The 27,998-nt window shown below is 42.5% G+C and overlaps 1 protein-coding gene across 8 annotated transcripts in view; it reads left to right on the top strand.

Moving 5' to 3' along the window:
• Positions 1 to 16,584: 16,584 nt before the first annotated feature.
• Positions 16,585 to 27,998, top strand: part of LOC110391171 (low-density lipoprotein receptor-related protein 6) — a 92,900-nt gene continuing 81,486 nt past the window's right edge. For 6 of the 8 annotated variants that reach the window (XR_002434002.1, XR_002434000.1, XR_002434001.1 and 3 more), the window contains exon 1: positions 16,585 to 16,806. Coding sequence is in view for 3 of the 8 variants with exons in the window: in XM_021382933.1 (XP_021238608.1) it covers positions 16,613 to 16,806 (194 nt within the window). In the remaining 5 variants the exon portion in view is untranslated. Of the gene's footprint in view, positions 16,807 to 24,044; positions 24,178 to 27,998 lie in introns of all 8 variants that reach the window. The other 2 variants (XM_021382934.1, XM_021382935.1) reach the window with 2 other exon arrangements.

Here is a 27,998-nt window from a genome sequence, read left to right as displayed (position 1 = left end):
GGCTGGAAAATGGTAACAAAGGAGCAAAGTACCGTGGGGACTGTAGTAGTCCTTCTCTTCTGAGAACTAGGTATATCCACTACATGATGTTATGATGTGGAATACCAATAACCGAAAATCACAAAACCATGACAATGAGCCAGCTCTGCGTAGCCAAAATGAGGAACCGCAGTTTTGGTAGGAGCCTGTGGGCTCCTAAACCAGTAAATTTAAGGGAAATAAATTCAGTGTAGTAGGATGTTAATAATTCATAGCTGCTCTAAGCACATTCAAGAGTATTGGTACGAAGGCACTTGAAAACCTGTGTAGGGTAAGTTAACTTGCGCAGAAATTGTTCTTGAGTGCAGAGTGATAACATAAGAAATTATTGTGGAGCAGCTCTGAAAATGGCTTTCAGCTAATGCCTGTATTTAGTCATAGAGACAAACTATTATGAAAAACTACAGTTCTGAACTGGCTAAGAACATCTCTCTTGTGTTTATCTTGATCATATCCTGAAGTATTTGGTTGACTATGTATGTTTCCTTTGAAGGACTGAAAGTATTCCTTGAATTTTGCAATCAGTTGAGAAATTTCATGCTAAAACCTTCTGGTGGTACCTAGAGTCCATCTGAAAACTCATTTTCTGCTTAGTTTGATACTTTAAGTCCTTCTGGATTGCAGTTCCATGCCTCCCTAAACCTTCCTCCAGAAGTTTCTGTTAAGGACACTTGAAGGATCGCTTGTTTGGGCTGTTTTTTCTTAAAGTCATGAAGGACTACAGACATTTCTTCTTCTAAAGTTGAGAACTATTTTAGGCAGCCAAATGCATATATATGATACATCTTTTTCATGAACTGTTTGTGTTTATTTTTTTGATTTTATTTTTCCTCATCAGAAGAGTGGCCATCCTGCTAGTGTGGGTTGAGTGCCAAGTTCTGCAGGGAATACTGCAGAGCTGATGAGCTCCAGGGGATTGCTGCGCTATTGAAACCTATCCTGGCTCTGATGCTGGGTGGCTCTTTTGGTTCTTGTGGAGTTTAGAGGTTCTCAGGGGCCCAAAGAAGCATAGTTGGAAAGTTGGAGCATCCACTGTGAAGGGCTTAACCAAATAATTGGCTGTCCCAATTAGGCAGCTGTTCTTCCCACAGAATAATGTTCATGAAGGTAAATGATCGCCTGCCCTGTAAGGTGTCATAGTTAACTGCCTTAAAATCAGCTAAGTGCTGTTTATGGTATCCCTGTTCAATGAGTGAAACAGCTGTTGGCCGGCGCTTTAATGATGCTCCTGGCAGGGGCCTGGCTTCATGCAGGATAGCAGGGCTGAAAGGATCCGTATCAGTGCTGGAAGCATCACAGATCAGAAGACTGCAAAGCCAATAGGTGCTGGAGATGAATTTCTGTCTCAGTGTGAGTACTGCTGGAAATCACTGCTGAATTATAGAATTTAATCTCAGCATTTGTACTCTGCAAGTTTTTTTTCTGTCGATGTGAAATCTTCTATCCTCAGTGCACCTAGACTTCGAGCTTTGTCGGAAAAGAAACCCTGCTCTTTACCATATTTGTTCAGCTCACAGAGTGGAATCAAGAAACACTGTTTCCTTTCTTTTTCCATTGCAAAACTTTTAATTTGGAGCAAATCACAACTAGCAAGTTACAGCTGTACAGTGCATAGTGATTTCTGATGCTTTTTGAAGAGGAAGTTTTTATAGCCTGTTTCACCTTACAGGAGATGCCAAAATTCAAAAACAAATGAATAAGCAACCAAAAAAACCTATGAGTTTATGGATGCATAGGAAAATGTTTGTAGGAGAAAGCAATCAAAGCTTTTCTTCTCATTGTTCATAATATTTGTATGTGGTATAACTGTGTCTCGGTTTCAGCTGAGACAGAATTGTTTTCTTCAGAGTGTCTGGTATGATGCTTTGTTTTGGTTCTAGGGGAAAAACAATGTTGATAACACAGAGATATTTATAGTTGCTGCTCAGCAGTGTTGTGCAGAGCTGAGGCTGTTCTCAGCAAAGGACCCAAGGAGCTGGGAGGGAACAGAATTAGGACAGCTGACTTAAACTGGCCAAAGAGATATTCCATACCATAAGACATCATGCAGAAGGAGTTTGGAAGGGGGTGGGAGTTCATTGCTCTCTCTTCCACTGCTCGAAGGGCTAGCTGAGCATCCGTTGATAGGGGGTGAGGAATCGCTTGTGGATCACTTGTTATATACATTCATATATGTGTGCATGTGCGTGTATATATAGTCATAATTTTTTCCTTTTGTCTATCTTACTAAATAGTTTTGTCTCAACCCACAAGTTGTACTTATTTTTTTTCCCCTGATTCTCTCCCCCATCCCGCTGGGAAGGAGAGGAATGAGCGAATGAATGACTGTGTGGTGCTGAGCCACTTGCCTAGTTAAAATGCAAGTTATTTTGGCACCCAGTGTGGGGCACAAAGTGTTGAGATAATAGCAGATCTGACCCTGGAGCATGTTAATACAGGGTTTTGTGGCAGTATGATATTTGCTAGTCACTATGTTAATTGTTTCCCTATTTATGGAGCTCTTTCAGAGTCTTCTCATGGAACTATATTGTGTAGCACCTTGCTTGCTGTTTATTTTCCCTGCTGCATTGTTTGTAATCTCTGGACATTGGATTAAGCTTTTTATTTTGCTTGCTGTATGGCCTTGGCTTATATCATGATAAAATTGGCAGCTGAGAAACTACTGTTTTGTGTGTATTCAGTGTTGCAGTCATCTTTAGGTTTTGGAAGGCATATTGTTGATTCTATTAGTAATTATACTCTTTGCTTTGTTTTTCGAGGAGTCTGGCTATGGAGGAGATAGAGGAGGACACTTTCCAGCAGTTCCTCAGCCTCTCCTTCACTTTCCCTTCTTTCATTAGAGCTCAAGAGCTAGTTACAATAGCTCTTGAGAGTTTTGAATAACCATTGGATGTTCAAGATACGATGTTCCTATTGGTATTTGTTATGAATGTGTTTCATGACATTATTTAAGAATACCACCCAGAGATCTGCCCTGAGGTGGGATAGTTTTGAGTGGCAGGGAGTGTGGGATGGTTTGGGCAGGTACCTAAAGCACTAGGCACCCCCCAGTGGTTTGGAACTTCACCTCTGAACAACTGCAGAATCCTGACAAACTAGTAGAATATTTGGAAAAGGTCTGCTGTTGCCCTGGCGATCCTAAAGAGGCACAAATCACTGCAGCGTGCTGGATCTGTACTATGCCTACTGAGCTCTTTTCAACACTGTTCAGCAATCTCAAGGGGAAGAGAATACTTCTGGATCTGATGACAATGCAACAGACCCTCCAACTCCTGTGATAGATGCTGTGGCAGCTCCAGTTCCTGCAACAGGTCCTGTGGTTGCACCAAGTATTGTGACAGACCCTGCTGTCACTCCAGCCCTTGTGATGAGTCCTGCAGTTGCTCCTGCTATGGGTCCTGTGGCTGTTCAAGTATTGTGAAAAGAAAAAGAAAAAAATTTCTCCCAAGGTATGTACACCATGTCCAGAGAGAGGTACAGTCCTGGGGCTTCTCCAACCCTCGCAACAGGAGAACCAGAGAACTAATCAGTGCCAGTATAAGTTGCCTCTATAAGACAGACCAAAAAGGTCTACAAAAGTCAGAACATTTAGCAAAGAGAGAAGCTAAGGTTGATTGAGCTGCGAGATTTGTGAAAATATTATGGCCTTTGGCCAGGTGAGCACATTGCCACCTGGCTGCTTTGGTGCTGGGATGGTATGGCCAGTATCCTCGACACAGTGGGCAGTGAAGTCAAGCAGCAGAGAACTTTTACTAGAGAAAGTGACATTGATAAAGTAATTGGAAAACAGACACAGTCTTTTACCCTATGACAGCAACTCTTATCAGACATGAGGGAAAGATATCCCTTCAAGAAAGATCTGATATTTATCTCAGGCAAATGGACCACTGTGGAAAAAGGTATCCAGTACTTGAGGGATCTAGCTGTGTTAGATCTGATATATGGAATTAACTTGGATGATAATACCAACTTGTAAGATCCACATGATGCGTATGCAAACTGAGAGTTGTATTGGAATGCGCCATAATCATATGCCAGCACCCCAGAAGGAATGAACTGGAAAAATAATGAAAGACCAGCAGTGGATGCAGTGGCTAGCATGCTTCAACAATATGAAGATAATCTGTCTTCCTCTCTATGGACCTGTGTTTCAGCTATGGAGAAAGTGGTTCAATGGCTCAAAGAAAAATAAACTAGTTCAACGGCTCCTCCACCTGTACAAACCAGTATTTCATCCATTAGAAGTAAGCGTTCCTCTGCTCGAGAGAGAGGATATCGTGGGTGCACATCATTTATCATCCTGTGGCTTAATGTGCATGATCATTGAGAGAATATGAGGAAGTGGAATGGAAAACCAACCCCAATCCTACAGGCATGGGTATGTGAGTTGTAAGGGAAGACGATCACAAGAGTAGGTTCTGCCAGGAAAATAGCAGCTCCTGTTTCCAGCAGGCAGTTCTCCAGACAGAGAAGATGGTCTGATCTTGTTTCTGAGGTTGACAGTGAGCCTTCTGGTTCTCATACATGAGAGATGAGTAATGAATATAATAACCAGAACTAGAGTAGCCCTGCCTCCAGCCAGGTGGAGGGAAGAGACAATTGGGTTTATTAGACTGTGTGAATTAGATAGCTTGACACATCAGAACCACAGAAATGTGAAACTCTAGTGGACACTGGTATACAATGTACTCCAATGTCATCAAGTTATAAAGGGGCAAAACCCATTTGTATTTCTGGAGTGACAGGTGGATCCCAAGAGTTAACTGTATTGGAGGCCAAAGTGAGACTAACCAGAAATGAGTGGCAAAAGCTCCCCATTGCAACTGGCCCAGAGACTCCATGCATCTTTTGTATAGATTATCTCAGGAAAGAGTACTTCAAAGATACTTTGTTTGTTATCAATATAACTGCCTTGGCAATGGAAGACATTAAGCAGCTATCTACCTTGCCTTGTCTTTCAGAGGTCCCTTTTGTTGTGGGGCTGCTAAGAGTAGAATAGCCAGTGCTGACTGTTACTAGAACAGTGCACTGGTGGCAATATCACACCAACTGGGGTTCCCTAATTCCAATTCATCAGCTGATTTGCCAACTCTTTAATAGTCACATTTGGCCAGTGTGAAAGTCCAGTAGAGTGGAGGCTGGCAGTGGACTATTGTGACCCGAATAAAGTCACACCACTGCTAATCACTACTGTACCAGACATACTAGAACTTCAATATGAACTGGCATCAAAGGCAGCCAAGTGGTATGCCGCAACTGTCATTGCTAATGCGTTTTTCTCAATCCCTCTGGAGCAGAGTGCAGGCCACAGGTTGCTTTTACTTGGAGAAGCATCCAGTACACCTGGAATCGACTACCCTAGAGGTGGAAACACAGCCCTACCATTTGTCATGGACTGATCCAGACTGCACTGGAATAGGGGGCAGCTCCTGAACACCTGTAATACCTTGAGAACACAATTGTGTGAGGCAACTCAGCAGAAGAAGTTTTTGAGAAAGGGAAGAAAATAATCTAAATACTTCTGAAAGCCTCTTCTAGCATATAACAAAGTAAGGTCAAGGGACCTGAACAGGAAATACAGTTCTGAGGAGTAAAATGGCAAGATAGACATTGTCTTGATGCGATCAAGAAAATAATTGCTATGTCCCCACCAGCTAACAAAAAGGAAACACAGACTTTCTTAGGTGTTGTGGGTTTCTGGAAAATGCACATTCTGGATTACAGTCTGATTGTAAACGCTCTCCATCAAGTGAGCCAGAGGAAGAACAATTTCACTCGGGATCCTGAGCAACAACAAGTCTTTGACCAAATCAACCAGGAGATAGTTCATGCAGTAGCCCTTGGTCCAGTCTGAACAGGACAAGATGTAAAAAAATGTCCTGTATGCCAAAGCAGGGGAGAATGGCCCCACCTGTAGCCTCTGGCAGAAAGCACTGGGGAAGACTGAAGGCTGACCGCTAGGGTTTTGGACTCAGGGATACAGAAGATACAAGGCCCGCTACACTCCCTCTGAAAAAGAGATACTGGCAGCATATGAACGGGCTTGAGCTACTTTGGAAGTGGTTGGTACTAAAGCAGAGCTCCTCTTGGCACCCTGACTGCCTGTGCTGGATGTTCAAGCAACTGAAACTACATGCAGTAAGTGGGTTGCACTAATCATGCAACAAGCTCTAGTGGGAAACCTCAGCCACCTAGGAATCTTAGAATTTATCAGGGACTGGACCAAAAGCAAAGATTTGGAATATCGCCAGAGGAGGAGGTGACACTTGCTGAAGAGGCTCTACTACATAATAAACTGCCAGAAAACAATAAGAAATATGCCCTGCTCACTGATGGTCCCATCGCATTGTGGGAAAGCATCACAGGTGGAAGGCTGTTCTATGAAGTCCTACACAACAAGCTGCAGCAACTACTGAGGGAAAAGGTGGATCAAGCCAATTTGCAGAAGTTTTTTTGCCATCCAACTGCTTTAGACATAGTTGAATGAGAGAAGTGGCCAGTGTACTGACTCTTGGATGGTGGCAAATGCCCTAAGAGTGTGGCTACAGCAACAGAAGCAGAACAGCTGGCAGTGCAGAGGCAAACCCATCTGGGCCACCTCACTGTAGAAAGATATTTCTGCTTCGGTGGAGAACACAAAGTATGTCACGTAGATGCTCACATACCCAAGAGTCGTGCCACTAAAGAACATGAAAACAGCCAGCAGGTGGATCGGGCTGCTGGGATTGAATTGGAAGTTACTCAGGTTGATCTGGGCTAGTGACATAAAGATGAATTATTTCTAGCTCAGTGGGCCCATGACTCTTCAGTCCATCAAGGAAGAGAGATGCAGCCTATAGATGGACTCAGGATTGAGGGGTGGCCCTGACTATGGATGCTATTGCACAGGTTATCCATGAATGTGAAACATATGCAGTAATTAAGCAAGCCAAGTGAAATAAAACCTCTTTGGTATGGAGGACAATGGCTGAAATACAAATATAGGGGGACCTGGCAGGTGGATTATATCACGCTTCCACAAACTTGCCTTGGCAAATGGCATGTGCTTACAATTGTGGAAGCAACCACTGGGTGACTGGAAACATATCCTATGCCCCGTGCCACCACCTGAAATACTATTTTGGGTCTTGAAAAGCAAGTCTTGTGACGTGCCACCCCAGAAGGAACTGAGTCAGACAGCAGGACTCATTTCTGCATGCAGTAACCCAACACTGAATCATCCCTCTTGCACTGAAGGACTATTATGACAGATGAGGCCCAAAGTTATGAACTAAGTGAATACCATGAACAAGTTACATGGATAGTGTCGTGGTTTTGTGACTTTTTTTGTTGTTGTCGGTATTCCACATCATAATATCATGTAAAGCACTGGGAGTTAAAGATAATGTTCTGGTTCTGTGGAATGCCATTTCTGGGTTCTTGGTTCTCGGAGGGGAAGGGAAGGAGCTGCATTCCCCAGGGGTCTTTGCGCCTGGCGGGGGTACAAGGAGCTGCCTCGAAGGCCTGAACTCTCTCACTTTGTTTGCTGCGGAGAAGCACATGGTCCCCCTGCAGTTTACAGAGTGAGGCCTCAGTTTTTGGACACTCTCTCTCAATTTTTTTGTATTTGTTGGCCTCAATTCCGATATCGTATTTAGTAAATTAACGTTCCTCCTCAGACTGTTGCCGCTATTTTGTTTTAGAGTCATCTACTATTCCCCTACCCTTCCCCCTTTTCCCTTTTTGTTCGCAAGGTGTGGATCCGCAGGTCCCCTGCTTCATTAGTCACAGGACTGGTCCAGGCCGGCCCGGAAACCGCTGACACCTTTTTTTTTTTCTCTCTTTTCTTTCTCTCCCTTCTGTGCCAGTGGGCCTGCGGGCCTGCTCTCACCCTGTCACGGACACAGATCCAGAGATAACTCCGTGACAGATAGCCCCTAGACTAGTTCCACTAGATTAGTTCCACTAGACGTGGAAATAACATGCGTGCATATATATCAAAAAGCAAGATAGGTTGTGGTAATTAGGATGTGTAGAAATTGTGGGACCTGAGCATGATGTCATATGGTATGGATATGGTATGCTATGGTATGGTGGTCATATGGTATGATACGGTACTCGCTCGCTAGGGTGGAGCGAGTAGTTCAGAAATTTCAACTAGATTTGATGGGGGAAGAGGGTAGTGGTCAGTGGGACAGAAAAGGGCTTGAGGATGTTGTCGTTGTAGGAGACTGTGGGGAAAAACCTCTGACTCGTCCTGTAGGATCTGCTGGGAACTCCTCAGAGGAGGTAATGTTGCCGACCCCCCATCTGAAACCTTCTCGTGTCCCTCTAGGAAGCAGTGGGGGAAAACTTCAGATTTCTTCTGGAAGTTTGAGGGAGGGCCCTCCTAGAAAGGTAGTGTGCCAGAAAGCCCAGCTGAAGTGCCTTTACACTAACGCACGCAGCATGGGAAATAAGCAGGAGGAATGGAAACTGTGATGTGCTTGGAAAATTATGATCTGGTTGCTATCACAGAAACGTGGTGGGACAAATCCCACAATTGGAACGCTCTGATTGAGGGCTACAGACTCTTCGGAAGGGATAGACAGGGCAGGAAGGGAGGGGGAGTTGCCCTCTATGTTAGGAAGTGGATAGATTGCGAAGAGCTGAGTAACAGCCATGACCAGGTTGAGAGCTTATGGGTTAAAATCAGGGTTCAGTCCAGTAAAGGACATCTAGTGGCTGGGGTCTGTTACAGGCCACCTGATCAGGGGGAGCCTGTTGACAAGGCCTTCTTGCTTCAGCTGCAGGAAGTGTCGCATTCACGGGCTCTTGTCCTGATTGGGGATTTCAACCACCCAAATACCTGCTGGGATAGTGGCACAGTGGGCGGCAGACAATCCAGGAGATTCCTGGAGTCTGTTGAGGATAACTTCCTGGTCCAGGTACTAGATGGACCGGCCCAAGGTGAAGCTTTACTGGACCTGGTGCTCACCAATGTGGAGGAGAGCATTAGAGGGGTTAAGATGGGAGGTAGCCTGGGCTGTACTGATGATGCACTGGTGGAGTTTGTGATCTGGAGGAATGCAAGCCTGGCAAAGAGTGGAGTCAGGACCCTGAACTTCAGGAGAGTGAACTTCCGCTGCTCAAGGAACTGCTGGGTGAGATCCCCTGGGAAACTGTCCTTAAGGGCATAGGAACTAAACAGAGCTGGCAGCTCTTTAAGGACACCCTTCTGAGAGCGCAAGAGCTTTCCATCCCCCAGCAAAAGAAATTGAGCAGTGGAGCTGGGCAACCAGCATGGCTGAGCAAGGATCTGCAGCTTAAACTGAGGGAAAAGAGAGAAATGTACGTGAAGTGGAAGCACGGTTGTGTAGCCTGGAAGGAATATAGGGCTGTTGTCCGCGTGTGTAGAGATAAGATCAGGAAAGCCAAGGCGCAGATAGAGCTGAACTTGGCTAGGGATGTGAAAAATAACAAGAAGGGTTTCTACAGGTACCTAGGCAGGAAGAGACAGGTTGAGGAGGGTGCTCCCCTTCTGATAAATGAGGATGGAGAAGTGGCTTCCTCAGACATGGAAAAAGCTGAGGTGTTCAATAAGCACTTTGCCTTGGTCTTCACTGGTGGTCAGACTCCTCATGTCCTCCAGGACCCTGAACCTTGAGGTGTGGGTGAAAGGAGGGGATTCCGTCCCACTATAACAGTGGAACAAGTCCAAGACCTCCTCATGAAACTGAATGTATGGAATCCATGGGGCCAGATGATATCCATCCCAGGGTTCTGAGAGAGATATGGTTGCCGAGCTGCTCTCCATCATATTTGAAACATCATGGCTGTCTGGTGAAGACCCCAGTGACTGGAGAAAGGGAAACATTACTCCCATTTTTAAGAAAGGGAGAAAGGATGACCCAGGGCACTACAGGCTGGTGAACCTCACCCCTGTGCCTGGGAAGATCATGGAGCAGATCCTCCGAGAAGACATGCTAAGGCACATACGAGACAAAGAGGTGATCTGAGACAGCCAGTGTGGCTTCACCAAGGGCAGATCTTGCCTGACCAATCTGGTGGCCTTCTATGATGGAGTGACGGCGTCAGTGGATAGGAGAAGGGTGACGGATGTCATCTACCTGGACTTCTCCAAAGCCTTTGACATGGTCCCTCACCACATCCTTCTCTCCAAATTGGAGAGGTACGGATTTGAAGGATGGACTGTTTGGTGGTTTAGGAACTGGTTGGCTGGTCACAGCCAAAGGGTTGTGATCAATGGTTCTACGTCAGTGTGGAGGCCGGTCACAAGTGGTGTCCCCCAAGGGTCAGTCTTGGAAGTGGTGCTCTCCAACATTTTTATCAATGGCATAGATGATGGAATCGAGTGCACCCTCAGCAAGTTTGCACATGACGCGATGCTAAGCGGTGCAGTCGATACATTGGAGGGAAGGGAAGCCATCCAGAGGGACCTGGACAGGCTGGAGAAGTGGGCCAATGTGAACCTAACGAGGTTCAGCAAGGCCAAATGCAAGGTGCTGCCCTTGGGCTGGGGCAATCCCAGGTATTTATACAGACTGGGGGAAGATCTCCTCAAAAGCAGCCCTGCGGAGAAGTACTTTGGGGTTCTGGTGGACGAGAAGCTGGACGTGAGCCAGCAGTGTGTGCTTGCAGCCCAGAAGGCCAGCTATGTTCTGGGCTGCATTAAAAGAGGAGTGGCCAGCAGGGAGAGGGAGGTGATTGTCCCCCTCTCCTTGACTCTTGTGAGGCCCCATCTGGAGTACTGTGTCCAGGCCTGGGGCCCCCAGTACAAGAAAGACACAGAGCTCTTGGAATGAGTTCAGAGGAGGGCCACCAAGATGATCAGAGGGCTGGAGCACCTCTCCTATGAAGAAATGTTGAGGGAGCCAGGCTTGTTTAGCTTGGAGAAGAGAAAGCTCCGGGGAGACCTCATTGTTGGCCTTCCAGTACTTGAAGGGAGCATATAAACAGGAGGGGGAATGATTGTTCATGAGGGTGGATAGTGATAGGACAAGGGGGAATGGTTTTAAACTGAGACAGGGGAGATTTAGGATAGATATTATGAGGAAGTTTTTCACTCAGGGTCGTGATGCACTGGAACGGGTTGCCCAAGGAGTTTTTGGATGCCCCGCCGCTGGAGGTATTCAAGGCCACGCTGTTTGTGGCTCTGGGCAGCCTGGTCTAGTGGTTGGCAACCCTGCACTCAGCAGGGAGGTTGAAACTAGATGATCATTATGGTCCTTTTCAACCCTGGCCATTCTATCATTCTGTGATTCTATGAATAGGGGGTGGATATTGTCTTAGTTTCAGCTGGGATGGAATTGTTTTCTTCAGAGTGTCTGGTATGATATATTGTTTATGTTCTAGGAGAAAAACAACGTTGATATCACACAGATGTTTATAGTTGTTGCTAAGCAGTGTTGTGTGGAGCCAAGGCTGTTCTCAACAAAGAGCCCAAGGAGCTGGGAGGGAGCAGAATTAGGACAGCTGACTTAAACTGGCCAAAGGGATATTCCATACCATAAGACATCATGTAGAAGGAGTACTGAAGTGATTGGGAGTTCTCGACTCTGCTTGCTTGCGGGTGGGGGGCTAGCTGGGCATCAGTTGATGGGTGATGGGCATTTGCTTGTGCATCAGTTGGTATATACATTCATATGTATAAATAGGTACAGATAGTCGTTAACTATCAACCTTTTCCTTTTCTCTACCTCTTAGTAGGTAGTTTTATCTCAACTTATGAGTTCTATTTTTTTTCCCCCGATTCTCTCCCCCATCCCACTGGGAAGGGGGGGAGTGGGCAAAGGACTTTGTGGTGCTGAGCCACCTGCTGGCTTAAACCACACCTGCTGACCTAAACCACAACAAACTATGTAAGATAAACATTTTACAAATTCATTAGGGGAGTAACAAACACTCTGGGCCACAGTCAAACAAAACACCATACCTACTGATGCCTAAGACCCTTCCTCTTTCCTACTTGATGGACTCACCTCAGTACCATCAGTCTCACCTCAGTGCCAGGGAAGGTTGTGGAATGGATAATCTTGGGAGCTATTATGGATCAATTAAAGGTCAACCAAGGGATCAGGCCCAGTCAGCATGGGTTCATGAATGGTAGATCCTCCTTGACTTGATTTCATTCTATGACATGCTATGACTTGGTAACCTGCTTAGTCGATGAAGGCAAGCATAGTCTACCTGGGCTTCAGTAAAACCTTTGACACTGTCCCCCACAGCATCCTTGTGGAGAAGCTGGCTGCCCATGGTTTGGATGGGTATACGCTCTGCTGGGTGAAACACTGGCTGGATGGCTGGGCCCAGAGAGTTGTGGTCAATGGAGTTAAATCCAGTTGGCAACCAGTCACGAGCGGTATCCCCAAGGGCTCAGTACTGGGGCCGCTCCTATTCAGCATCTTTATTAATGATCTTGATGAGGGGATTGAGTGTACCCTCAGTAAGTGTGCAGACGACATGAAGTTGGGAGAGTGTTGATCTGCCTGAGGGTAGAAAGGCTCTACAGAGGGACCTGGATAGACTGGATCAGTGGGCCAAGGTAAACCTTATGAGTTTCAATAGATCCAAGTGTCGGGTCCTGCATTTTTGTCACAACAACCCCAGGCAACCCTACAGGCTTGGGGAGGAGTGGCTGGAAAGCTGCCTGATTGAAAGGGACCTTGGTGTGCTGATGGACAGTCAGCTGAATATGAGCCAGCAGTGTGCCCAGGTGGCCAAGAAAGCCAATGGCATCCTGGCTTGGATCAGGAATGGTATGGTGAGCAGGACTAGGGAAGTAATCCTGCCCCTGTACTTGGCACTAGTGAGGCCCCACCTTGAGTACTGTGTTCAGTTTTGGGCACCTCAGTACAGAAAGGACATGGAGGTGCTGGAGCAGGTCCAAAGAAGGGCAATAAAGCTTGTGAAGGGCTTGGAGAATATGCCCTACAAGGAGGGACTAAAGGAACTGGGGCTGTTTAGTCTGGGGAAGAGGATGCTGAGGGGAGACCTCATTGCTCTCTTCAAATACCTGAAAGGTGATTTCAGTGAGAGCGGGATTGGTCTGTTCTCACTGGTGACAAGTGACAGGACAAGGGGAAATGGCCTCAAGTTGCGCCAGGGGAGGTTTAGGTTGGATATCAGGAAAAACTTTACAGAAAGAGTTGTTAAGCACTGGAATAGGCTCCCCAGGGAGGTGGTTGAGTCACCATCCCTAAATGTGTTTAAAAACCGTTTGGATGTGGTGCTCAGGGACATGATCTAGTGGTGAGTTCTTAGAGTTAGGGTAGTATGGTTAGGTTGTGGTTGGACTTGATGATCTTGAAGGTCTTTTCCAACCTGAGCAATCTTATGATTCCATGACCTTAATTCTCTGAGGGGGACCTGTAATGTTTCTCGACATGAGCACAAAATATGAAAATTATCCATGCACATAAATAATACAGTTATTCTGTTAATTTTTATAACAGCTCACACCGGTTTCTAAAGTCTTACTACTAAAGTCTGATTTACATGGCTTTTAACAGTAAGACAAAAAATCTTAAGGTTATTTAAAAACTTTTTTTAAAAATAAAATCATTAGTTACTGAAATAGAAAAAACACAGAATCAGTTTTAGTATGATGTGGTACTATTTTTATTAGATTAGAGAGAGATTTGGCTCTAATATGAGTGGGATCTCTGGAGATCATCTAGTCCAACACCGCTGCTAGAGCAGAATAGGTTGCACAGAAAAGTTTCCAGGCAGGTTTTGAGTATCTCCAGAGAAGCAGACTCCACAACTACTCTGGGGAGCTTGTTCAGAGAGTCCGTATTGATGAATGTTTTGCTATATCCTGTAGGCTTTGGTTTGTTGTTGTTGTTTTTGTTTGTTTTTAATTAAATTTTAATTAAATATGTTTGAAGGGGAGAGAGAATGATCCTTAGCTTCTCTGTATGGCTGGTTTACCATCATTTACAGTGTCTGTATGTCTGAACATCATCTTTTTGCACTATTTATATGTGGCTCACTTACCAACTGTTATGTAATCCTACAAGAATCTGAGGCGTCTAAAAGAGGAACTGGTACTAGACAGATGTAAGCAGTTTGATGTTACTTGCAAAAACGATTTGAGATCTCTGTAGAAATATCTGCAGACACCTCTGCCGTAATAGGAGTTTACAGCTGTAAACTATCTGTACTAGCTGTAAGGGGGGTGCATTTCTTACAGCTGTTTTAAACAGTTCTTCCCATCTCCTTCCATTCCCACACCCTGTGCCACTTGCTCAACTGTTGTGGGGAAGTGCTTACTTTCTGAAAAAAAAACCTGAAACTGGGAACTCAGTGATTATTGCTGGCACCTGGTTTAAGCAGCTACAGAAACCTGCAGCCTGCATGCCAGTGGAAATGTTTGTAGAGCACTATATTGCACTGGAGTTCATTCAGATTGATAACTGATTATTTTAGACCAAACCTGTTCCTTGAATCCTTTTTGCCCTGTAGCCACGTAAGTACTGTACTGCAAGCAAGAGATGATCTGCAGGAAGTTGCTTAAAGCAGCTGTTGCTGAAAAAAGTGGTTTTCAAACTATAACCTGGATTACTTTGGCAGTGGTGAAAAACCCAGCTTCCCGAGTGAAACACAGCCTTGATGCCATCAGCTGGAGCATGTTTGGTTCCAAAGGTTTTTAATGTAGACATTAAAACCTGTGGGCTTTTAAGCAGGGTGATGGTAAACAAAAAGATGATAGTAGAAAAAGCTATTGCAGAAATGGAGCAGAGGTTATCAGAGCTGACTGGAAGCACTGCAGAATCTTAAAGCAAATGCTACATGCATGTGTCCTCCTCTGAGAAATGAAATGAGGGTGGTTTTATGAAGTCTGGTAAGACTTTACTTTGCGGCTAGACTTCCCTTACCTGTTTTTCTCTTCAATAATTGTACTGTGCATTAGAGGTGAGAGAGAGACAGGGAAGAATGCAAGGCTATACAGCAACTAATGAGCATTCTGTTTCAGCCTGAAAAATCAGTCTAACAGGGTGGCCAGGACCTTAGAACCTATTAACCTTGATGAAGTATTTAGAAGTCTCAAACATGACAAGCTGGGTAAAGAAGAGTCTTTTAAAAGAACTTCAAAAATACTTATTTCTTGTTCTCCCTTTTTCCTCACACGTGTTATTTGGAGAAGTGCTGTGTGACTTCTAGACTTTTTTTTTTTTTGAGTCTGTAGTTTTTTTTTTTAACGCAGCTTGACCAGGTGACTTGCTACTGTGCTACCTATCTGAAGATTATTTTTTTCTTCTTCGTGGCAGGAAAATGGTTTCTCTATAGCACTCATTCATGTCTGCAACAGTATCACATGTTCTCTCTCTGTGCCCTGTGTTTAGGACAGGTATATTGCTCCGTAAAAAATCACTCACTTGAGATTGAATAGAACAGTATCTGCATTCATCAGCTGCATTTCTGTCCACAGATAGTGTGTTTTAATGCACAGTTGTAGACATGAATTAAGGGGAAAAAGATAACATGGGATTTCCTCACTTCTTTTTTTTAAAAAGTAAATCTTTGCCAAGAATAACTTCACCTGCAAATGTTTCTTAAATGTGTTGCACATTTGCTTTTCTTTAAAGGATGGGTGGCCAGGCCTCTTCACATGTGGGCACCATATAGTTGACATGTTTAAAGGCCTCAGATCTTTCCAAGTCTGGATTATTTTGACTGAGCCAGGTTAGGGAGCACAGATATGGGCAGGTATGCTGGCAGATGTCACAGGTTAAGAAAAACACCTTAGGATAGTAAACTTTTTATCTGCCCAGCTGCAACAACAAAACATGCAAGCTTCACTGGCACACTTTGTCTAATCTGTTTATATTAGAAATAATTTTAGTGTTGCATTATGTTAACAACTCAGAAGTGAATCAATCTTCTACCACCGGCAGAAAAAGAATATTCTTCCTCCTCCATAGTGTAGAGCCTTAATTAAGTGGTTTCCCTTGCTTAACCTCAGTCTTATACACAACTAGATAAATTCCCCAGTAATGACCCTTATTCAATCTTGAAAGATTTTACAGTGCTTTGTCAATTCAATGCATAAAAACTATGCTTCTAAATATGTTGACTTAGCTGCCTTTCGCCAAATTTCTCTGGAAAAAAAAAAAGAATGCAAGTTGGTCTTCTGTCAAATCCACTTAACTGTTTACATACATCTGCTATGTTGGCTATAAATCCTTCTTTGGAACCCCCCCCCATGCTCTGACTCATATTATAGAGGTTATTTCATGATAGTCTGCAATGTCCATCTTTTCTGTTTAGTGTTGATTCTGTTTAGTCAAGATCTGTTGGATAGCCCCAACTGTCTTGCTGACTTAATGAAAGAAAGATGTTTGGAAGTATAATGTGACACAGTACTGTGGATTTGTCTTTTTTTTTTTTCCTTCATTTTCTAATGTGATAGGTGTTTTTTTTTTTGGTATTCCCAGGTCATATGTACCTTACCCAGTAAAGGAGAGCTCCAGAGACACTGGTTACGTAGAATAGAGAGAGCCTTTGCCTTACTGGAAATTGTATTCAGTGTTCCAATAGCAGATTTATACATTTGCTTTCTTTATTCTGTTTTTAAAATAATTATAGGTTCATGTATTGGACAGACTGGGGAGAAGTGCCAAAGATAGAACGTGCTGGGATGGATGGTTCAAGCCGCTCCATTATAGTCAACACGGACATTTATTGGCCAAATGGACTGACACTGGATTATGAGGAACAGAAACTTTATTGGGCAGATGCTAAACTGAATTTCATCCACAAATCAAATCTCGATGGAAGTCATCGGTAAGAAGTTTGATTTACATAATTCTGCTTAAGTAATGTCTTTTAAGAAAAGCACAGCTTTGTAAGCTCTGTTGCAAAGAATTGGCATGTTAACGCTTGCTAAATTCTAAGCCAGCTAGTGCTGTCAGATACTTTTATACTTCCCCAGACTCACCTTTCCAAAACCATGATGTTGAATGTGTGCTCCTCTTTGAGGCATCCTGTAACTCACTAGGTCTCTTCTCAGAACTAGTTCCATAAAGGAATCTGTAAATACAATTCTTAGTTAAGACTGTTAGCAGTAATTTCTGTTTTTATTAAGTTTCTGTTTGGTCTTAGTTTCCTTTGTTACTGTGGTATTCAGAAATACAGGGAATAATATGAAGAAATAGATCTCATATACAAATCTTTTAGTTTCTTTAGTCCTAGGAGTTCAGTAATATGGGGAAAACAGTCTTCACAGAGAGCTATACTAGAACAGCCATTATTCTTTTTCAAATACTTCTATAATTGTGACATAATCCTTTCTTATCCAGTCATGGCTACTTCTTAATTAAAAATGCAACTGGTGCTTGATATATAAACATTTATCCTTAATTTGCAGGGTAACCCTCTTAATTACATAAGAACTATGTCAGTACTGTTTGCACACACAAGTGAATCACAGTTAGCTTGTGCCCAGGTATCATGGGGATATGATATTTGAAATCATCCTTTACAAATTCTTGTGTTGCTTCTGCTGGCTTATCTAAACATTAAGTAGCATTTCTTATGCTCTTCATTCTGACATCTTAGTGGCTTCTTTTATGCAAATATTAATCTGCCACAAGATTTAGGCTCCCCCAAAACCTTTTTATCGACAAGATAGGTGTTTTGTTGATAGGTTCACTTGTGTAGCAATCAGAAGGACCAACACAATGGAAAAGGTGTTACAAAAGAGGTGGAAGGACTGGCACAATAGCAAGGTGCTACAGGGGAAGGGAAGTAGATCACTTACCTGTAACAGAAGATTCAGGGTTTGCAGGGAAAAGCTTCCACCAAGGAGGGATCTTCAGAAAGAGATCCTTCCTCAGTGGCAGTCAGCCCTTAAATGAGGCCAGGCTCCACCCCTTCCGGTCACACAGGTGAATTGCCTTCACCTCTTCACCTGTGCTCCCAGGGCTGACTGGGTCTTTCCTCCAGGTGCTCAATCAGTGGTTCAGACCATGTCTCAGCAGTTCCCCTACAATTTGTTTGTAGGAACATAGGCAACATGCATGAAACATCCACTGTGTTCATGTGGTGTTTACTTTGAACTCTTACAGCACTTGAAAATTTGTGTTGTTTTCTTCCTAACTTCTGCCTGTTAAGAGAACAAAAATTCATGCAGTAGTTTTGTAATTGTTTTTTACTAGACAAGGTAGCAGGAATTTGATGCAGTTTTAAATGTATGTGTGTGGGTATAAATAGTTTAACTAGCTTTGTCAGTTCTAAACATGGAGATGTGTGTATATGGAAGATCTTGAAGGGATTGGGAGCACAGGTAGTGTTCTCTTCAATCTTCCCAGTTGGAGACTGGGATCCAGGCAGAAGGAGGAGAAAGGATCAGTTGAATGATTGGCTGCATGGTTGCTGTCATGCCAAAGACTATGGGTTCTATGATCTAGGGCACACCTTCGACAAACCAGAAATGTTGACATGGGATGGGATGCAAATGACCAGGACGGACAAGAATATACTAGGCAGCAAGCTGGCTGTCAGGGAACACTGTCACTTTAGGAAGCAGCACAGAAAGACCTCAGATTTGTCCCGGAGGTTTGGAGGAGGATTCCTCGAGGAAGGCAGCGCATCTGAAAGCCCAGCTGAAGTGCCTTTATACCAATGCACACGGTGTGGGAAATAAGCAGGAGGAGTTGGAAACCATTGTGCACTTGGAAAACTATGATCTTATTGCTGTCACAGAAACGTGGTAGGAAGATTCATGTAACTGGAATACCACCATTGATGGCTATAAGCTTTTTCGAAGGGATAGGCAAGGTAGGAGCAGTTGCCCTCTATGTTAAAAAGTACATAGACTGCGAGGAGCTCCCTCTGAGAAGCAGTCAGGAACAGGTTGAGAGCCTGTGGGTTAAGATTAGATACAAGGCCAATAAAGGACAGCTGGTATTTGGGGTATACTACAGGCTACCTTATCAAGGGGAGCCTGATGACAAGGCCTTCTTGCTACAGCTGCAAGAAGTATCATGCTCACAGACTCTCATCCTGATGAGAGTCTTCAGTCAAGTGAATGTCTGCTGGGAAAACAATGTGGTGTGCAGCAAGCAATCCAGAAGACTCCTGGAGTCCATCAGTGATAACTTTTTGGTTCGGGTACTGGACAGAGTGACGAGAGGTGAAGTGTTGCTGGACCTGGTACTCACCAATGCAGAAGAGGTTGTTTAAGACATTAAGACTAGACGCAACCTGGGCTGCAGTGACCATGCCCTGGTTGTATTTGTGATCTTGAGGAATGTGGGCCTGGCAAGGAGTGGAGTCAGGACTCTGAACTTGAGGAGAGTGAACTTCAGGCTGTTCAAGAAATTGCTGGATGAGATCTCCTGGGAAGTTGTCCTTAGAGACAAAGGAATGGAGCAAAGCTGTTTACTCTTTAAGGATGCCTTTCTAAGAGCACAAGAGCTCTCCAACCATCAGAATAAGGAAGCAGGAAAAAGAGGCAGGAAACTGACGTGTCTTGGCAAGGACCTGCTGGTCAAACTGAGGGAAAAGAAGGTAATGGAAACAAGGACATGTACCTGAGAAGAATACAGGGATGCTGTCCGGACATGCAGAAGATGGGATCAGGAAAGCCAAAGCAGAGATGGAACTAAACTTAGCAAGGGATGTGAAGAATAGCAAGAAAGGATTCTACAGGTACATTGGTCAGAAGAGAAAGGCCAAGGAGGGTGTACACCCTCTGAGAAATGAGAAGGGAGAACTGGCTACAATGATATGGGGAAGGCTGAGGTATTCAATGAGTTCTTTGCCTCAGTCTTCACTGGCAACCAGGATTCTCAATATTTCTCACATCCCTGAACCTCTTGGTGGGAACTGGGGGAGAAAACTCCCCCTCACTGTAAGAACAGAGCAACTTCGAGACCACCTTATGAGACTGAATGTGTACAAGTCTATAGAGCCAGCTGACATGCATCTCAGGATCCTAAGGGAGCTGGCTGATGTGGTTGCTGAGCCATTCTCCATCATATTTGAAAAACTGTGGCTGTCAGGGGAAGTCCCTGATGACTGGAAAAAGGGAAACATCACTTCCATTTATAAGGAAGGGAAGAAGGAGGACCTGGGGAACTGCAGGCTGGTGAGCCTCGCATCTGTGCCTGGGAAGATCATGAAACAGATCCTCCTGGAAGACATGCTAAGGCACATGAGGAATGACCAGATGATCCAATACACTCAGCATGGCTTCACCAAGGGAAGGTTGTGCCTGACCAGTCTAGTGGTCTACTACGATACGGTGATGGCATCGATGGACAAAGGGAAGGTAACTGATGTCATCTACGTGTACTTCTGCAAGGCCTTTGACGTGGTCCCTCACCCCGTCCTTATCTCTGAATTGGAAAGAGATGGATTTGAAGGATGGACTATTTGGTGGATAAGGAATCGGTTGGAAGGTCACAGCCAGAGGGTTGTGGTCAATGGCTCCATGTCCAGGAGGAGGGTGGTGATGAGCATTGTTCCCCAGGCATCCATCTTGGGTCCAGTACTCTTTAACATCTTTATCAATGATCTAGATGATGGGATTGAGTGCACCCTCAGCAGGTTCTATGATGACACTAAGCTGAGTGATGCAGTTGATACAGCAGAAGGAAGGGATCCTGGAGCACCTCTCCTCTGAGAACAGGCTGAAGGAGCTGTGCTTGTTCAGTCTGGAGACAAGAAGGCCTCGGGGATATCGTTACAGCCCTCCAATATTTAAAGGGAGCTTATAGGCAGGAGAGGTGCTGGAACTGACTGCCCAGAGAGGCTGTGGATGCCCTGTCCCTGGAGGTGTTCAAGGCCAGGCTAGACAGGGCCCTTGGCAACCTGATCTAGTGTTCGAGCTAGTGTTTGGCAACCCTGCCCGTGGCAGAGGGGTTAGAACTAGGTGATCCTTGAGATCTCTTTCAATCCAAGCCATTCTATGATTCTATGTTTTGAAGTAGTCCTTCATTTGTTATTTATTTCACAAGAAAGCAAACTTATTAATACTAAAAGAGCAATATATTTTGTGGTTTTACAGTCTTTTAGAAAGGAAGATAGTCATTTAAGTTTTCAAGCAATTAAGAGAATGGCATAGAAATTGTCATGTCCAATAATAACTTGAGACTGTTATTATTTTTTTTGATTGTTAGTTTTAAATTGGTGCTGGTTAACAGAAAGATTTCAGGTGTTCCAGGTAAAAATTGAGGCTAAAAACATAATGTGTATCTCCTTTGATAAGAATGGAGAGGTTATGAGACCAGACACGTATCAGAACTTCAAAAAGACTCATCTCAACTGAAAGGATTGCATGTGGGGCTCAGAATGACTGCTTGCTACCTGAAAAATTGCAGGCCAAATGTGGGTTCCTCACACAAATACGAAATACTCACAGATGGCGCACAAGCAAAATAAACAAAAACAAAACAAATGCAAGCTCCAAACAATAATAACAACAAGAAGAAAATACAACTCCAAAATGACCACTTATGATCACACCTGATAAAACCACATTATGGATTTGTCCCACATGATAATTACGTGGCTTGTTTCCTACTTGAGTCACCCTTTTTGTGCTCTCCTATTAACTGGGGAGGGAAAGGACCATTTTATTACAACAACATGCTGCTGTAGTTCTGCGGATGCCCTTTCCAATAGAGTGTGCATATCAGGCTCCGCGATAAATTGTACTGCTTTCACTAGCACCTGCTGGAAAACAATGCATGATGTAGAGATGATTTTTGAAATGGTAATTGTGTAAAAAGAGTCCACTGATCAAAATTGACACCATCACCATCCAAATCTATATTTATACTTTTCCCGCAAAGCAGAAACCTCCCTGTCTTATCTAGTCTTATCTCCAGTCTTTCTGACTCCATAGCTACCCTGGTATTTCCTGCAGTCACTACTGCGTTTTCAGTCTTTTGCTTCAGTCTCCTTTGTAGTTCTTCCTTCACTGATGGTATATCACACAACAGTGTAAATATGCTTTTGGTATTTTGTTTTTATTGTAAAGTGTTTATTACCTTCCCTAACTTTAACTAACCTTGAAGTGATTCTTTCTAAAAATGAGAGTGTTAAGGTGCTGATCTTTCTTGGAGTAAGGGGCTGCGCAACCTTGTCTGTCTGCAGGGAGCTATATCTAATAGTTGTGCCTCATGACACAGCTGTAAAGTCACCTGGATCGTTTACCTCACTCTGGAGTAAATTCTCTGGAATTAGCAAATAAATAATAAAGACTTGTATAGACAAGTAATTTAGATTTTAGATATACTAATTCTTTTTTATGTATTCATTAAGAACAAAATAATTTGTCTAGTACTTAAATGTATTTTTTTTTAAGTGGTACCAAAATTTATCAGTAATATTTCATGTGATCATGCTAGTACGTTACCATTAGAGAGAGAGAAGGAGAATATAGTTTTTAGAAAGGAAAGTGCATATGACTTCCCTTAAGCATTCAGAAGCACACACCACTTCCAACAGCATCTGTGAGAAAGTTCTGAAGATTCAGAAAACTATCAACATCTGTATCCAGGCATTAATTTATTTTCTTTATTCTTTGCAATCACATCATTGGGAAAAATGGAAAGAATTGCAGAAGTTAAGCTGTTCTACAGTGAGTCTTTATGTGTTTTTTTATTCTCTCCTGTGACCTCTTAGCCTCTGTCTATCTTGAGGAGGGGAGAAAGAGAGATCATCTGGGGCTGTTTAAAGTGATTCTGTTTTGCTACATACTGCCTTTCAGTTATCCAATAACAATTACCTTTTTCAATATCATACTTTACAACAACTAATTCTGTATTTTGGCTCTTAACTCATTACTTTATGCAACTTTGTCAATAACTGATTATCTAACATTAAAAAAGAATTTTTCTACATCTGCCAACAAAACAACTCTTGAGATCTTTCTTCTAAGCTTCATAAGAAAAAAAATAACCCAAAGCCAAAAACCAACACACAATACCCTTTCAGTCTGTTCTCCTAGTTATCCTCACACCCCAAAAAGGAAAAGCTGAGCAGATTTTTTTCTCCCATGAACACTGGAACTAAGAAGCTTTTATAAGGATTTACATCTCTCTCCACCACAACAACAGTCCTTATGGTTTCTGTCTGCATGTTCCCTGTGCATATACACACATGCTTATTTTTACTCCCTCCTTCTTGCCATCCCTCATTACACCCATGACTTCCTGTATTGCTTCACCCAGCATTATCCCTTGCTTCCTGACTGTGTCCCGTATGCATTCCTGCTGACAGCTGGACACAGTGCCCTTGAGCAGCTTATTTCAGCTGTTCCTGTGTTCAGATGGGTCGAATATAGTGGATTAAGGTCCCTTGCATCTATACAGTCATCTATGTGTTAAGGAAAACTTTGTAAAAATTATATTAAAAAACAAGCTAAAAAAATAGGTTTTTGATTTTCCATGTTCCTGAATGATTGATGAAGAGATGCAGAACCTATTGGATAGGGAGGTGGAGGAGATGGATGCTTAACAAACACACTCAGAATGATCACTTAGTCTTATTTTCATATGAAAGGATATCATAACGGGATTAGGTCAGTTTTATTTCCCACCACCACCTTTAAAGTCCTTTTTTTTTAGAGGGCTACCCTTTTGAGTCACTTTACTTGAGAGTGGGGAATTGCAGGAACACCATTGCTTACTGTGTTGTCTAACTTGAAACATACATTTTGATTTCCTAGCTCATTTTAGTGATTTTGAAGTTTGTTTTTTGTTTTTTTTTTTTTTGTAGAGCAGTATAACATGAGTTTTAATTGCTTTTGTGGGAGTGGGAAAGCAGTAAATAACATTTTTATCTCAAAAAAGAATTTCAAACAGTTCAAAGAAAACTGCTTTTGTGACTTGGGTAGTAAAAGAAAATATGATGTAAATAGGTAAGGATTTTAATTAGTGTCACTGAGATAAATTTTTGAAGTATTGAGATTCGGACAGTGTTCTAATATTTGGAATGATTGAAAGGGAAATATTCTTGACATACTTCTATACCTGTAAGAAATAACTTTTTTTGTCTTTTTATTCCTGTAGTCTGACTATCATGTCTCTACACCTGGCACTACACAATAATTAAAATTTAAAGATGTATGTATCAGAGAAGACCATTTATATGCATGGATGCTTGGCTTCTAGTGTGCAGAGCTCTGGATAGTGGAAGAACGAAGTAAGTAGGTGGTAGGAATATGCAGGGGGGCAAACAAAGAAGCCTGGATTTTTGTCGCCTCTTTGGATGGGACCTTGGTAATCTTTCACTAGAGCCTGTGAGCTTCTGCATCAAAATGAAGAGGCACCATGACAGTGCTGGCATCAGCACTCAATAAATGTGTGGTAGGGTCATAAATTCATGAGGAAATCTGCACAGCAAATTTTACAGTGATCTGTGCAAGCCCTGGGACTTACTAATGTGGCTACTCCAGTGACGGACTCATTAGAGTAAAGAGGAAGAACATAGAGGCTGATGACTAATGCTCTTGGTTTGCCAGCGAGAGAAAGGAATGAACAGTTTTTCATGTCAGAATGTAATTAAAAAATGAAATTGGTGCATACAGGAGATGTGTGGGCTTTTTTTCCTGTTCTTTTTTTTTTTTTTTCTTTCTGCTCTTGCCCTGCTCTTATCAGAGTGAACAGTCGCTTTTTGTGGGACTAATTAAACAAAACTGGATTGTAGATAGCTCTCCTGTGAGTAGAGTACCCAAGATAGGTTGGCCTGCTAAGACAGCTCTTGAATTAATTTCCTTTACCCTGCAGCAGCAGTTCTAATTAATAAGTTAACACATTACTGGCTGAAGGGAAATGCACTTACAAGGTACCCCACGAAGTGTTTGTGACAATGAGATGGGTTTTGAGGCTACTGTATGAAAACATATTTACAAAAACTGTTAGAGAGCTGGGGAACTTTAGCAAGGAGGTGGATGTCGTAAGTTTGCACTCAAGCACTGGTATTTTTTTCCTGTTTTCAAGCATTAGATCAAATCTGCCAGATGATTAGTTGCAAATTTGATGAAAAGCTGAAAAGATTGTGTCCCTGTATTTAGAAGGACTTCTTTTTTTGTTGTGTATAATGTGTGCAGTATATGTCATTATGTGCAGGGAGTAAAATACTGTGCTCTGTTTATATCTATATGCTTATTCATGTGAGACGAAAGTGTTTAATACCGTCCATCATTGTGGAGTAACCAGTCTATGGTGAGAAGTCTGTCTGTTGTCAATACCTCATCACTGCAGGACAGTGCAGAAGACAAATAGTGCTCTAATTAAAGCTGTTAGAGAAGCCTGCCTAAGCACAAGTAATTAAATTGTTTGGATACAGTGAAAGGGTGAATTTATTGGTTCTTCCCCAAGGCATTTTTGAAATAAAATACTGGGAAGATGGAGCTTCAAAACATCTGTAGCTGGCTGTGTGCATGTATGGATAGGTTACATGTGTGCTGTATATAGCTGGAGTCACTAGGTCACGGGCCTCTGCGTATTTGTAGACGCTTAATAAAAATACATAGTACAATGGGATAAGCCACAGTTCATCAGTGCTGCTTCTAGGACATGGGACAGAGTGTGCAGTGTTAGCGCAGGATCCCAGCAGCTAGGTTTATGCAGCCCATATAGGACCCTGCAGTCCATGGATCTACCCACACACCGTCTCCCAGACTCCATTACCTTGTCCTGCAGCTTGCCAGTCTTCTCTCCTCTTGCTAAGGCCTTTCAACTACATTGCATGTCATGATGGTGTTTGAAAAATGAACTACACAATTTACTCAACCACAGTCTTACATCCAGTTGACTTCTTTAAAACTTTAAGGACAACTGGGCTTTGAAGCTAGACTTGTTATTTGCTATGAGTGTGGCAATTGCAGCTTAAAGAAGTGGCAAAAGAGAAAGTATTTTGGTTTTAAAAGATATTTTTGTACCCCATGAGTAATGTTTTCTGTCTACTTTCTCAGGTAATGAGAACCAGGCTTGTATTCTGATAGGAATATTTGAGCAAGGATTCATGTTGAAATTCTAGCTTAATTTTTCAAGTTTGTTTTTGTTCAGAAGGCAGAAGAAGAAACCTTGTACTTCTAAGGAAATTGGATCGCCCTGCCCTGCCTAGTGGCAGATGTGATGTTGGGATGTTCGGTTCTCTGTTGGGTGTTCATCCCACCTCACCTGATGTGCCTCTGTGTGCAGAATTCATCCTCCAAGCACTTTGGCCACTTGCTATTATTTCCCATTGTTAAAAAATGATAGCTTTGTAATTCTTGGGATTTCCTGAGTGCTCTGGTGTTAAGTAATCTCTAGAAGGAGATAAATATTTTCATTAAAATATTATAATTTGCATCATGCAAACATGTCTGTAATGTGCTTTCTTTTAATGTATAATGAACGTTAAAAACGAGGTTCAGAAAACAAGCCTTTTTTTTTTAATTCTCTATGAAGGAAGATAGAATGAAAATTCCAACATAACAGCTTTTTTTTTCTAATAAGAATGTAGCCCACAGGTATTTTGAACTAAAAATTGACCTGGTATAGTGTAAGAAGAAAAATAAAGTGTAGTAAATGCAGATATGAGCATCACTGAAAAGTTTTTTCAACAATGTGTGGATTAATATATAAGCTTTTACCTATGGATTGTTAAAAATTCCAGCTTTTTATGTTGTACTGCTATTGAATGTCAATATGGTAAATGTTATGGGAAAAAAAGTAATGTTAGATATCATTTTACCTTATTTTCAGAAATTTAGTGCTCAACACATATGTAGGTGCCAGCAAGGATGTATCCTGCCTGAATAAAACTGGCATAAGAAAACTCAGTGGGAAAAGTTAAACAGTACAAACGCTTCCTCTGCTCATTTTAGTGCTATTAGCACATATTATGAGCCACAAATGAAAACTTAAGTGTTTGCTTAATTTTGTGCTCCTGTTCCAGTTCTTCACTGCTTAAAACTCTAATCTTCAGTAATTATAGGGATTGCATAGTACATTTCATTAATGTATTTCTTAATTTTGCAGACATAATAGATCTGTTGTAAATCTTTTAGCAAACAGTATGGAAGTATACCTATGTTGATCCTTTTTTATTTCCCCCGTGTAGTGATTCTCTGATAGCCTGAATAGCAGTTACCGGCATTAATTCTTCAGGTTACTGCAGTGGAGATGTTTAGGTAACATGTGCAGTGGAGGAAGTGTGTATGTATGTATATGCGAATATATGCAGTTATATGAGACATATCGAAAATGTGAGTAGAGATATATAAATATTTATGTTAGTGTACTTACGCATATATATAAGGGAATATTATATATTTGCTTACGTTTTCCATTTAAGTGTCTCACTGTACTTTACTGTTGGAGAATTGGATTAGTTTTTATGAAATTAAAGCATCTCAGATGAATGGAAATTCTGAAACAAACTTCAGGCATTTCTGCTCTTTCTGAACAGCCCATTTGGCATGTGGCTGATCTTTGCTCTCTCAGGCTATGGATGTGCAGTCTGTTATAGAACTTGTCACTCTGGTGAGCAAGGTTACTGCGACAAGCCTGCCCTCAGATGCTCAGCAGCATCTCTTGGCAAGGTGCTATTGTATTCTTGGGCTGCATAACTGAATTGCCCATGTGCACAGGGACTAACTGCATGGTTCATTGAATTTTTTCATTTAATCTTATGTCTTTATGAATCATGCTCATTTTCAATGAGAGAAATGTAAAAGAGAGCTATTATACAAATTTCTCTCTTATTCTCACTCTTCAGCATTGTGAATATAGCAGAAAGCTGAACTACCTTAATATTTTCTAGTCTTCCCAGCTGTATTTGAAACTGGATTACAAAGAGCCATATAGCAATAGATTTTTTTTCTCTGATAGCTGAGGAGATGGAAATAGGTATGGGATCCTCCAGAGAGAAACTGGAGAAATGGATTCAAACATAAATGTGAAAATTCTTGCTCCCTCCCATGAAGATTAAGTGCAGGTTGCCTCAGAGGTGAACAGAAAGGAATGAAGGTAGAC

The sequence above is a fragment of the Numida meleagris genome, unplaced genomic scaffold (genome assembly GCF_002078875.1).
Source record: "Numida meleagris isolate 19003 breed g44 Domestic line unplaced genomic scaffold, NumMel1.0 unplaced_Scaffold316, whole genome shotgun sequence".
In the NCBI taxonomy this organism is placed as follows: Eukaryota; Metazoa; Chordata; class Aves; order Galliformes; family Numididae; genus Numida; species Numida meleagris.
The sequence above is the reverse complement of the archived record's forward strand: the minus strand, read 5'-3'. Positions and strand labels throughout refer to the sequence as shown.